At 39.3% G+C, this 13,706-nt stretch overlaps 1 protein-coding gene across 8 annotated transcripts in view; it reads left to right on the top strand.

Annotated features, from left to right (window-relative positions):
• Window positions 1–13,706, top strand: part of MND1 (meiotic nuclear divisions 1) — a 209,329-nt gene that overhangs the window by 107,203 nt on the left and 88,420 nt on the right. For 4 of the 8 annotated variants that reach the window (XR_002326086.2, XM_078149048.1, XM_078149052.1 and 1 more), the window contains one exon: window positions 9,774–9,818. The exons of 3 other annotated variants lie outside the window; for them this stretch is intronic. Coding sequence is in view for 4 of the 5 variants with exons in the window: in XM_078149048.1 (XP_078005174.1) it covers window positions 9,774–9,818 (45 nt within the window). In the remaining variant the exon portion in view is untranslated. Of the gene's footprint in view, window positions 1–9,497; window positions 9,515–9,773; window positions 9,819–13,706 lie in introns of all 8 variants that reach the window. One more of the 8 variants, XM_078149050.1, reaches the window with a different exon arrangement.

Here is a 13,706-nt window from a genome sequence, read left to right as displayed (position 1 = left end):
TTGACTGAATCCTAACTTCACAGAACAAATCCCCTTAATAAAAGTATTTGTTCCATAAAACTTGGACTCAGTCAAAAGGCCTCACCCAAGGACTTAGAAGGCCACATGTGGCCTCGAAGCTGCAGAGACCTAGGCCTTCCAGGTAACCTCTGAATCTGTGACCATAAAAATCATTTGATTCAGACACTGCCTTAAAGGTTCTCTTTAAAGCATCCTCCCTGCATGTGTCAAAAGTATACAAAATTCCTTGAAAGACAGCACCAGATACAGCTTTGTTTGACAACCCTATGATTTGGCATGTAATAGACAGCAGCTCACTGAAGGTGTTTGCCACTGATGTGAAGCCCAGAGCCCAGATGATGCTATATGGTTACAGATCTTAGAACACCACCTTTCCCAAAGAATTAAATGGAGAAATGTCTGGTTTTTAAGAATTGGCTATAGCAGATTACCAGTGAAGAATTCTGCCTCAAAAGCTCAGAAAAGATATCATCAAAGAGATATACCACCAGGAAAGGAGAGGAAGTGGAATGAAAAAATTTTCAAGTTCCCCTAAAATTATTTTGTATTTCTTTTGTTATATACTTTTTTTTGACCTGAATTTGTGCGTGCTGTTTCCCCTAGTTCCCCAGTAATCTCCAGACTTTGCCCCCATGCCTTGAGAACTGTGAAGCTCCTGGGGCCCCTCACTCTAACATCCCCTCCCCCCACAACTTTCCCATTCCTTTTGTATGTTGTCTTCCTCCATTAGAATGTAAGGCCCTAGAAAGCAGAGACAAGCTTGCTTTTTGCTTGTATTTCTGTTCCCAACCCTTAGGACCTTGCCTTGCAAGCTTAATAAATAAATACTTGTTGGGGCAGAGCACGACCCTGGATTCAGGAGGACCTGAGTTCAAATGCGGCCTCAGACACATAACACTTACTAGCTGTGTGACCCTGGGCAAGTCACTTAACCCCATTGCCTAGGCAAAAAAAAAAATAATAATAATAAAAAAATGAATGAACAGATAAATAAATAAATAAATAAATGCTTGTTGCCTGTCCTTGCCTGATAAAATGTCAGCCCCATGAGGGCAGGGACTGTTTGATTTGGGGTTTATATCATCAATGCCTAACCAAGTACCTGACATAGAAACCACTTACTAAATACTTACTGATTGATGACAGATTAACAGCCTTTGTGCTCCGTTGTACCTAGGCTGTGTCAAGAGATCAAGAGGAAGGACCTCTGTGCATTAGGTAGTACCTTGTGGGAAGGTCTGGACAAGAGTTACACAGGCTCCCGTACACAGGGATGAGCCAGCTGCTGTCTTAACTGTCTGTTAATGAAGGTGAGAGCATCTATTGATTAGGGTCAGCATCTTTCTACTTGAAGAGGGTGGTTAATGACCTCTTTCCTGACGAATGGTCTGGCGACTGCTTTGTTGTTCTATGCTAGCTGGAAAAGCAGCTCTCTGTCCCTTTGGCAATCTGACTCTGGCCTATCTTTCTAGGTTATTATATATTACTCTTTTTGTACATCCTACCATGTGGGAGAGTCCCAGCTTGCTCCTGCTCTGGGTTGGGAATATAAAGGAGCCTGAATGTCTGCCCTTGAAAAGGTGTGCTGTTTGCTGGAGGAGACTAGACCTCTTCAGAAAAGATAAATAACAATGCTAGTTAATTAATACTAAATGCTTTGCAAATGAGCTTGTAAAGAGTCAGGGCTCCTTGGGGGGGGGGGGGAAGAGATTGCCAGCCTCTGGCTGGGACTTAGAGGAAATGTCTCTGGAGGCAGTGGGGCTGGAGCTTGGTGTATTCAGAGGAATGGTGACATTCCTACCAGGGGACCAGCCTACACTCAAAATGTTCACTTTACTCTCCCCTCTCAGTTGAAGGAATATTGAGCCCCTTCTTTGTGATTAAAGGGGAAAACGAAAAAGCCCAAGTCAGCTCTCCCCTGCTCCAAAAGCTCTAAAGACTCCTTATTATCTTTAGTTTAAAGTACAGACTCCTGTTTGGACTTGGAAGGCCTTGGGTCTGGCTCCTGCCTATCTTTCTAGGTTATTCCACATCACTCTCCTTCCTGTGGTCGGTTGGCCAGCCACATTGGTATAGAAGGTAGTCAGCGGATAAAGCACCAAGGCTTGGAGTCAGGAAGACCTGAATTCAAATCCAGTTTCTGCTGTGTGACTCTGGGCAAGTCCCTTAACCTCTCTTTGCCCCAGTTTCTTCATCTGTAACATAAAATGGGGAATTAGAATAAGAGCACCTACCTCCCAGAGTTGTTACCAGGACCAAATGAGCTGATAATCATATAGTACCGAGTGTAGCGCCTGGCACATAGCACTATAGAAATGCTAGCTATTGTTACTATTCCCTGTAGACAATGTTCCATTTCCCAGCGGTGAACCTTTGTACAGGCTGTGTTCCGCTGCCATGATTCTAGTGCGTTCTTCTCTCACCTCAGACTCCCCGAATCTTCTCATTTCCTTAGTAGTTCAGCTCCCGCACCTCCCCTAACCATTCAAGCCTTTTCTGGGTCTGACTGTAGATTTGGGGCAGCAGAAAAGGGTTTTGAACACAGGCCCTCTGACTCCAGAACCCTCCAGCTGTTAGAGCTCCCTACCAAAAATATCATCACCATCATTTTACTTTAAATTTCTTTCCACAAACTTTGTATTCACTTTATATTTAAATGTTTCCCTGTAGACTATAAATTCTCCAAGGACTGTTTTTTGTTTCTTTGCTTTTGCATCTCTAGCACCAGCCACAGAGCAGGGGCTCTGTAAATGCTGGCTGTTTGGATAAGAAGGAGGAATAAATTCAGTGTGAGTTGCACAATGGAAGAATCTGAAGGCTCTCTTAGTAAAAAATTAAAGTTTCTTTGACAGTGCCTCAGGGAATTTTCAGGGTTAAGTACTATCATGTTCTCCTTTAAAACTTATGGAAAACTTGTTATGATCATTGTCCAGAAACCAAGACCAGTGACAAATTAATACGGCAAAAAAAATTTTTCCAAAGGTATATTTTAAGCAGCGTACTTTAAATATTTAGTAGTGTATACATTCAAGTTGGTGGTGTACTTTTATTAGAGGCAGCTGTGCAGTCGTGACCAGCAAGATGGCCTCAGATTTAGTGAGACCCAAAGTCTAGCTTCTGATAACATCTTGCCTGTGTGATCCTGGGCAAGTCACTCCATGAGATTATAAATTGTAGAATAGGGCTACTTCTGCATTGGGAGGTATTTCCTCATTGATTCACTCACAGGTCAGCACACACACACACACACACAAAAGCAAACCCTTGTTGCATCAGGCCCTTTGTGGCCTCATGAAGCCTGAGGGTTTGGCCCTATTTGAAGACATACAGAGAAGTCGGTGTTGATAATACCTTCACATACTTTTAATAAACATCTATAATGCCCCGGCTCAGGGGTTATAATCAGTGCACTCAGCCTGTACTCACCCAGCTCTCAACACCACTGGGCTGGTTGGGTCCCCACAAGTCAGTGTTCTGGGGGCAACTCTCTGGGCATGTCTCTTAGACACCAGCATGTAGTCCCCACCATGTGCCTCCCCTTACTTAGCTGGTAGGTTAAATTCTTACTAAAGGCATTCAGATAGCATAGCACAAAGAATATTTACAAAACTATATGCTTTGTAAATAGCTAACATTTATATAATGCTTACTGTGTGCTGGGCACTATGTTAAACACTTTATAATTAATATCTTAGTTGATCCTCACAACAGCCCTTTGAGGTAAATGCTGTTATTATCCCCATTTTACAGTTAAGGAAATAGAGGCAAAGAGGTTAAGTGACTTGCCCAGGGTCACACAGCTAGTAAGTGTCTGAGGCCAAATTTGAACTCAGGTCTATCTTGACTCCAGGCCCGGTGCTCTATCCACTGTGCCTACTAGCTGCCTGGTTATTTGCCTGGAGTGAGTAAGTTAGCAAGGTCATTTTAGAATATTCTTGATTTTATTATCGCTGTTGATCAGCATTTATGACAGATATTTCTGTGACATGGAAAAGACAGAGACTTTTCTGATTTGGTATGGTGTATGTACTGTTACTATGAACAGTAATTTATTGAGGACCTAATACGTGTAGAGCACGTACCAGTAGAATATAAGCCCATGGAAGGTGGTATAGAGCAGGTCCTTAATAATGTTCGTTGTTTGAAACACCAAGAAGAATACAGGAGGGTTTCTTGCTGTCTATCTGCTTAGAATTCAATTCAGTGCAATAAATATTCAAGCTCCTACTATATGCAAAGAAGAGCCAAACCAAAGACAGAAATGAAATAGACCCTACCCTGAAGGAGTTTGCATTCTCCTGGGAAGATGGACCATGTGCATAGATAAATTAATACAAAGTAAATTCAAAAGGGGGAGAACTCTGAAGGTAGAGTGAAGAAGACAAGGCATAAGCACATGCAAAGATAAATAAGACTGCGTCCACTGTTTCTTTACCTCAGCAGGTCAGTTATTTCTATACTGAGGACATTTCTTCCTTTGACACAGACCTGTACAATATACCCACCCCTCCACGGCCTTCGTATGAGACCACAGTAGAAGAAACATCACAGAGAGCCCCGTGAGCTTGAGCTCTGCCATTAATTAGTTGTATCCATCTAGGAAAGTTAGTTCACTTTTGTGCTTCAGTTTCTTCATTTGTAAAAGGGTAGAGTTGGACCAGATGTTATGTTATATTCTGAAGATACTTGTGTCTGTATTTGTGTCTCCCTTGATAGAACATAAGTTTCTTGAAAATTTACACTTTGTTTTTTGCCTTTGTATCTCCAGCACCTAATAGAGTGCCTGACAAGACCTTGATGTGTTTACTGAGTGATTGATTAATTGATTGATTGTTAAATGGTCTCCAGTGACCCTTCTGGTCTTCCAGTTGGAAGATCAGTTGCTGATTAAACAGCCTTGATAATAGGTGCTGTGCTTTCTGAGATAAATGACATCCTTTAGGCTGGAGTGTCCAGGGAAGGCTTCACAGATATGGAGACATGGGATCTGGACCAAGCTTAGAGAAGGGGGACTTATATTAAGTATAATGTATAAAAGGGAAATGAGGTATGCAAAAGTACTATACATTTCAGGGGAAGGGGAAGGAAAAAAACATTTACATAACACCTGTTCTGTACCAGGCACTAAGTGTGCTTTTTTTTTTTTTGGCAAGACAATTGGGGTTAAGTGACTTGCCCAGAGTCATACAACTAGTAAGTGTTATGTGTCTGAGGCAGGATTTGAACTCGGGTCCTCCTGACTCCAGGACTGGTGCTCTATCCACTGCACCACCTAGCTGCCCCATGCGCTAAGTGCTTTTTACAAATATTATCTCATTTGAACCTCACTCCAACTCTACAAGGTAGATTCTACTTACTGCTACTACTACTACTGCTACTACTACTACTACTACTACTACTACTACTACCACCACCACCACCACCATAACTACCACCACCACCACCACTACTACTACTCCTACTACGAGTACTAGCACTGCTACTACTACTACTACTACTACTACTACTACTACTACTACTACTGCTACTACTACTAATAATAATAACTAACATTTATATACTGCTTAACTATGTGCCAGGCATTGTGCTAAGTGTTTTAAAATTATTATTTCATTTGATCCTCACAACAACCCTGGGAGGTAGGTGCTATTATTATCTTCATTTTTACAGTTAAGGAAACTGAGGCGGAGATTAAGTGACTTTGCAGAGTCACATAACTACAAAGCGTCTGAAACCAGATTTGAACTCAGGTCTTCCTGACTCTAGGCACTAGTGGCTTTACTTCAACGAGTGGTCTGAAACCAGAAGTAGACTAGAAGCTGTTCCCCCTAAACTTGACATTTCCATTTTTCTCAGGCTGTCCCCTGTATCAGCTCAGGCATTGCCACTTCTGCTAAGTCTTCCCATTGTTAGTGCTTGATTTTAGGAATCTTGATGTCATTCGCTGCTGCCAGCTGCTCAGAGGGCTTAAGTATGTTCTCGCCCCTACCCCCCATATTGTTCTGTGACTGGGCAGGTTAGGTGTTTCCTGCACATATTTCAATAGGTCCCAGGGAGGAGGCCTCCAAATCCAGTGTTTGAGTGGGTTGGAACCATACTCTTATTCTTCTGGGTCCAGTGATGGAGAAAGGAGGAAGAGGTGTAGAGCTAGACAAGCAAACTATAAAAACTGGTGTGCTTATGTATCTGAGGCAGCTAGGTGACTCAGTAGATAGAGCACCAGGCCTAGAGCCAGGAGGACTCGTCTTCATGAGTTCAGATTTGGCCTTACATTTACTAGCTGTGTGACCCTGGACAAGTCACTTAACCCTCTTTGCCTCAGTTTTCTCATATATAAAATGAGCTGGAGAAAGAAATGGCAAATCACTCTAATATCTTCACCAAGAAAACCCCAAATGGGGTCAGGAAGAGTCAGACACAACTGAAAAAAAAAAGATCAAACAATGACACATACGTATGTATGTATCTATAGATAGAGAGAGAGATACACACACACATACACACACATATATGTCTACATATACACAGTGTACGCATAAGTGTATGTATATATGTATGTAGGCACTATAGATGTTCAATGAGCTGGGGACAGAATTCAGGACAAGGAAAAGATCTCATTTGAGAAACCAAATAGTTCTAATTTTGATCCCAAACTGCTTATCACAAAAGCCATTTCTGTCCACACCAGTATTCTTCCATTCACCATGTATTCCTGGAGATCATGAAAAATATATATAATTTCAGAGGAATTAAAATTAAATGTCACCCAATAAACAATGAAGAGCTACATGGTGGATATAAGCAAGCTACAGCATGGTGTCAGCTTACATGGCATAAAAGATAATATTGAGGACACGTATGAGTGAAAGAAAACAGGCTGATTATGTAGAGAGAATAAAAGACAACTGATGGATAGCCTGAGTGGTACATAAGTACTGCTCTCCCCATTATGATATGCAAAGAAGGCTTCATCGAATTGGGTTGATTCTCTCCTGGAGATGTAAGAGAAAAACACGGTCAAAAAGGTGAGGCAACATAGGGGACGTGCATTAACTAATAAGTATTTTTGTTCATATCTTTAATTCTTTTTGTTTTAAATGCCTTGAGAGGGTCATTGTAATTTCTATCTTTGTGTCTCTAGTGCTTGGTAGATTATGTTGCCCAAGTAGGCACTTTACAGGTGTTTATTGAATTGGTGGAAGAGCACCCATTGAAATCAGAGGTCTTTCAAAGTATCCACCCTTGAGGTTGTCACTTTCTGATTTTCTTCTTTTCTTCTTTTCATTCACTGGTAGTTTTTCCATTATGTCAAGAGTGAATGGCAGTGAGGAGAGGGTATTTTTTGGCTGAATAGTTAGAATATAGTGAGGGGGAGAACCACCAGCACAAACCCAATCTACCCTTTTCTTCACTGAGGTATCTGTCTCATTGAAATTCAAGGGAGGCTCTTAGAGGTGCAGAATGTGGATTCTAATCATTGGAACTAGCTTTCAGGTGGAGAAGAGGTGAAGTAGAATTGATTCTAATTCACACTGGAAGCTGACTCTTGTGAGTCTCCGATCTGAAAAGTTTTAGGTGCCAAGCTTCATTTAAGAACTGGAAAAGGTAGGCCCATCAAAGAGGTACTTGTTCCTACAAAATCCCTTCAGGCTTTAATTTTTCTCATCCTGTCTCCCTAACTACACTTTTCTCATTGGTAGCTTCCTTATTTCTTCCTGGACTTGTTGATCAAGGTGCTTTGCCTAGCATTTTGGCCTCACTCATATCCTTGTTTATAAAGAGTGTCCCAAAAAGGTCTCAGTGCTGTTTTAAGCTTTTTTTAAAAGGCAGTAAGACTTTTCAGACACCCAGTATGTTAGCCTCTCATTTGCCTTGGTAGTTTCGACTAGGTCATGCCTACACAATTTTAATTGGATTCCCCAGTCCTTGATCCTGCTACTTATAGTGTGTTATCTCTCTTTCTTACTGATATTTCTTGTACCAAAGCTTCATAGATTTAGAGATGGAAAGGAATTTAAAAGTCATCTTGTCCACCCCTTCCATTTTACATTTGAGGAAACAAAAGCATAGAAAGGTCAAGTGACTTGGCCAAGGTCACAAGAAGTGGCAAAGCCAAGATTTGAACCCAAATCTCCTGACTCTTTCTACTGCTGAGCATTTATTACTAGCTCCAAATGAGATATCTGTCTGCTGTCCTCTGTTTGTACCAGTGAACCATGTAGTTTCCTTAGCCACAGGGTGGAGTGCTCCCATCCTCTCCTTCTCCTCCTCCTACCACTACCTAAGAATTCTTTTTGTCTGTCCCAGTGCTTTGTCTTATAGAACTATATTCACCCTGTGAATGTCAGGTGTTCCTTCAGCCAAACCATCATGGTTGATCATAGGATAGAAAGTCCTGCAGGCCCCAGGGACCACTACCAGAAAATTAAAGACATAAGTGTGTCAGAGAGAAGCCATGACTCAGGTCTTGAGAACTCAGCTGGGCCCATCAGGATTGGCCCTTGGGCAATGAGATTATATAATGATGGTTTAAAATATTTGGTTGGAATTTTGTCAACTGATTTCAATGTGGTATGGAAATTTTTCATAACTGTAGCACTTGGCGTAAGGCAGTGTCCTTGTATGCTTCTTCCATTTATTTAGGAACACAATTTATCTATTGATTTTTTTTAAGGCATACTCTTATGTTCATGCAAGCATAGCTTCTTTATCTCTTAATCATTTCTCAATAACCCCTAGGGGATAAACTTTATATTTTATTCTGTCAGTGAAATATTACTATTATCAGGCAAGTACTAGCAAGAATAATTTGGAACAATCAAGGTGTGAGAAGCCATTGGAATAATGTGAATTTAGCTTCTCTAGCTTCCTTTAAGTGGGAAAAGGTAAAACCAGCCAGTTCTAAGGAATTTCTTTCACATGGAATTCTTAAGAGGGAGAGAGAGACAGATAGAGACTGAGATAGGGGGAGAGACAGAGAGAGACAGGGAGAGACAGAGATAAGAGAAGAGACTGACTTTTTAAGAATCCCAATGTTGGGATTCTTTCAGGGGAAAGAAACTGTAACAAACATTCCTCTCCTGGGAGTGAATGTTGCACATGTTCCCAGCAACAGTTCTGTGTCAGCTATGTTTTCAAGATATCAAATATAAAACAATTGTTTCCATTGGTTAATATTATACTTGATCTGGAGGTGAATTTTGTTGAGCCTGGGTCAATACAAGTGTCTGAGGGATACAGGTGTTTTGTTTTGTTTTGTTTTAGGCAATTGGGGTTAAGTGACTTGCCCAGGGTCACACAGCTAGTAAGTGTCAAGTGTTTGTTCTGAGGCCGGATTTGAACTCAGGTCCTCCTGACTTCAGGGCCGGTGCTCTATCCACTGCACCACCTCGCTGCCCCAGGATACAGCTTTTTTAAATTAAAATTTGGCCAACAAAAGCTTTATGGTGATGAGAGTTTACAAACCTTTTTTTCAGGGACCCAGAGGAAAGAGGTTGGTAGATTGAGTGATTGTTTCAAATGACGTTGCATGGATGAATAATTATTCTGGTGCTCCTAACTCGAGGCTTCCTAAAAACAAATAAGAAAGTCTTTTTTCTTCAGTTCTTTCTTTCTAAGTTTCTGAGGTTAGTTTCTTATTATATTTGAATCTTTTATGTCAGTCCTTTTATTATTTAACGTTTTGTAAATGTGAAATATATGAGGTTATATATAAAAAAATAAGAATTTTCTTTCTTTTAAAAAATTTTTAGGGCAAGCAAATAAAGTAGCCAAGGATGCTGCTAACAGATGGACTGGTATGTACTCTACACAACCCTGGCTCCATTTCAAGCATTCTAAAATAAACTTGTTGTGCCATAACTGTTAGGACATCAAAGATGTGTGTGTGCCTTGCTCTATGTAGGAGCTACAGTCCTGAAAACTTAGGTGTTGATTGGATTTTGTAAATTCAAGCATTGCTTAAAATATACACAGTGAGATAATTTTAAGGAAGCTTATTGTGATTCAAAAAATATATATAATTTTGTAAACCAAGTAATCCCTTCAAAATGTCTCTTTTTAAGTAATGTTTCCACTAAGTCTCTGTGACTTGGAAAGATCACTTTATTTCTTTGAACCTCAGTTTTTTCTGTGAAAAATCAAGGTATAGATTTGGGGACGTGGAAAGAGTGCTCATTTTGGAGTTAGAAGACCTGGATTCAAATCCAGCTCTGCTGGTTAATACTAATGTGACCATGGACAAATAACCACTCTTGGTTTCAGTTTCCTCATCAAAAAATGAAGGGGTTGAATTAGATGACCTCCAAGGTCCCTTCCAGCTTGAAATTTATGACCCCTTCCAGATCTAAGGTTCTCTAAATGTTTTTGCATATTGAGTTTACCCAAAGCAAGATTTGCCTTGATGGTTTTTGTAGTATTTAGAGCCCTGTTCTTGTTCCCTCTTATCCCTTTGTCCACTAATATTTTTCCACCTTAGTTTCACCATTTGCAAAACAAATTTAATTTATCCAGTTTATATCTGATATATTTTCAAAGGATTCAGTTACATATAAGTTACAAAAGACCTTCTCATATAGAGAAATCTCATAAAATATCATTAAAGGTATAGAGAAGCATAATTAACATTGCTAAAAATAGCCAGAAAATTAACTGCTCACATTTTTCCTCTGTTTAATTATAAAATCTGATGGTATCACTAATGATTGGGTATCTTGTTGAAAAATCCTATGTATCTGTATACACACACACACACACACGAAATCTTTCCTCTCTTTCTGTGAAGCAGCATGGTTAGATACAAAGAGCATCATTGCCAAGTCTCCTGACTCCCCACCTGGGCCTGGGATCTCTTCAGTAGAGATAACTCATTACTCTGCCTCAACAGAAGTAATTTGAAGATCATTTGTTGTCTAAATATTAGTGGCATTAGTAATTATTAATAACAATAATACTTATAAATAACTGGAATCGATAACAAATAATACTGATAAAAATCCCTTCTGTTATTGGCAAAGTTGCCATCTTACTCCTTGGGGTCACCTCTTTTTATATCAGTTGAATAACTTCTAGGAAATATGAAGTAAGCCTACATAAAAAAATGTACAGGATGATAAAGAAAAAGGATTAGATAATAGAATCTGGAGCTGGGAAGATCTGGAAACTATTTGGTCTAATGCATTCATTTTAGAAATGAAGCAACTTAGGCCAGAAGAAGGGGAGAGAATTTTCTGGGTCACACAGATAGTAAATAGCATGGCAGAGTCAGGATTCTAATTCAGGTCCTGGGACTCAAAATCTAGTACCATACTACTGGGCCACACTAATTGATTTAGGGAGTGTATGTTGAGCTGTTTTTCAGTTGTATCCAACTCTTCATGACCCCATTTGGGGTTTTCTTGGCAAAGATAATGGAGTGGTTGGCCATTTACTTCTCCAGCTCAAATTTATAGATGAGGGAACAGGCAAAGAGGGTTAAGTGACTTGTCCAGGGTCACACAGCTGTTAAGTGTCTGAGGCCAGATTTGAACTCAGGAAGATGAGTCTTCCTGGTTTCCAGACCAGTGTTCTATCCACTGTGCCATCTAGGGAGTATATAGTCAATCACATATTTAAAAAAATTTATAAATGTCTGTTTTTTTAAACTGGGAGGAGAAACCTGGCATTTTTCACATCTGTATGACAAATAGAAAGCAATTTCCCCAATAATTCTTAAGTGCAAGTTAGTTATATAGTAAGCATTCAGTTAATAGTTAATGATTCTTATAAAAATACACTCCTGCTTTTCTAGTGTCCTTTACTCTCTTCATGACTCAGCTTGAACGCTATCTTCTTTATGAAATCTTTCCTTCTACCAACTGCTAATGTCCTCCTACCCGAAACTATTTAGTATTTATTCTACATTCTCCTCCCCTTCCTCCCAATGTAAGCTCCTTCAGGGCAAGGACTATTTCATTTTTGTCTTTCCCTTCATATGACTGAGAGTACCTAGTACATAATAGGCACTTAATAAATGCTTCTTAATTCAATAATTCCACATTAGTGATGACTTTCAGAATTATGTTTGGAAAAATGGTGCTTAAACCTTTCTCTTTTCTATTACCTCCAACATATTTGTATTGGTAAAGAGCCTAGAATATTTCAAATCAGGGATGGAAGATATTTTTAAATCTACAGTAGCAACTGCTAAAAAAAAATGTATTTCTATTTTGTGGTTACAACTTGATCCTCCCAACATAAACATGTGCTACAAAAAGGTTCCCAAAGATACAAAGACAAGTGAGAATACAAATTATAACTAACACAGACTTGGCCTTTTTAAATTAAATATGATTTAAGGCATATTGCCAAAATTAGAAACCTCTAATTACATAGGTATTAGATGGAATTTCTCTCCCTTTTTACTAAAAATGTCTCAAAGATATTGCCTTAACTTCAGATAGTATAATGTTCAAAAATTCAGTATCACAGATAATCATTTTTAAGTGAGCCATTACATCAGGTTGCCTAAAGCTATAAATACAATTATATAAATACCTCAAGCAATGTCTTATATGTTTTATGTCATGAAATATTTCTTAAAACAGTATTTTTGCCATTAACATTTAACAAGGAAAACTAACATTATACTACCCCCTAAACTATTTAAATCAATAATGAGACAAGAATAATTTATTACAAAATTGTTCAAAGCTAAGTAGAGGCTTATGTAGTGGATAGAGGGCCAACCTCCAAATCAGGAAAACCTGGGTTTAGATGCTGCTTTTGAAAGGGCAAGTCACTGAATCCTTCACTGCCCTGAGACAATCATCTAAAAATTCTCAGTTGTATAAGAGTTGCTTTCTGCATCAGTAGATGAAGTTTCTACACTTAGAGTTTCTCAGCCCATAAAATGTCCAGATTCACTTTACCAAAAAATAATGAAAAGGGCACAAAAGGAATATGCTTTTTTATGTCAGGTATGTGCATATTTGTATACATGCTATCTCTTCAATTACAATGTAAGCGTCTTGAGGGCAGGGGCTATTTTTGCATTTTCTTCTTGTTCCTAGCACTTAGCATAGTGTCTGGCACATCATAGTAACTAATAATAATTACAGCCAACATTTATGTAACGCATTAGGGTTTGCAAGACACTTGACATATATTTTCACATTTGACAGTAAGCTTTTATTAAATGTGTAGTGACTGCTTAATAAAGGAACAAAGTGTCCCATTTCGATCGACATTCCCCATTTTCTCCCAATATTTTGTTTTGTATATACTGTAGTCATACAGCAAATAGCTAGCTACCTGTTATAGTGTTATCTGTACACTTATCACAGTCACTACATTCTAAGATGGTCTTTGTTCACCAAACTGTTTCTGAACGTATGCTATGGGCAAGGCATTGTGGGAGATACAGAGATGACTAAGGCACACTCCCTGCACTTTAAAAGATGAGGAGCAGGGTGGGGGTGGAGGGAAAAAATGAGAACTTGACAAGAAATGATTTAGTGCTTGTGATCTTGGGTGACATTGTCACCCACAGCCAAAAGAGCTTATCCAGGGAAGATTTTATCAGTGCCTCTGTTTTGAATTAAATTGCTCCATTCTGCTACATTGTGGGGAGATTTACAGTTTAAATGCACACACACACACACTGTACCTTCCCAAACCTCCCCTTTGGTCATACATTCCTGAAATAA

Source organism: Phascolarctos cinereus, unplaced genomic scaffold (assembly GCF_003287225.1).
Source record: "Phascolarctos cinereus isolate Bilbo 61053 unplaced genomic scaffold, phaCin_HiC Scaffold_9;HRSCAF=440, whole genome shotgun sequence".
In the NCBI taxonomy this organism is placed as follows: domain Eukaryota; kingdom Metazoa; phylum Chordata; class Mammalia; order Diprotodontia; family Phascolarctidae; genus Phascolarctos; species Phascolarctos cinereus.
This window is presented reverse-complemented; position numbering and strand designations above follow the sequence as displayed.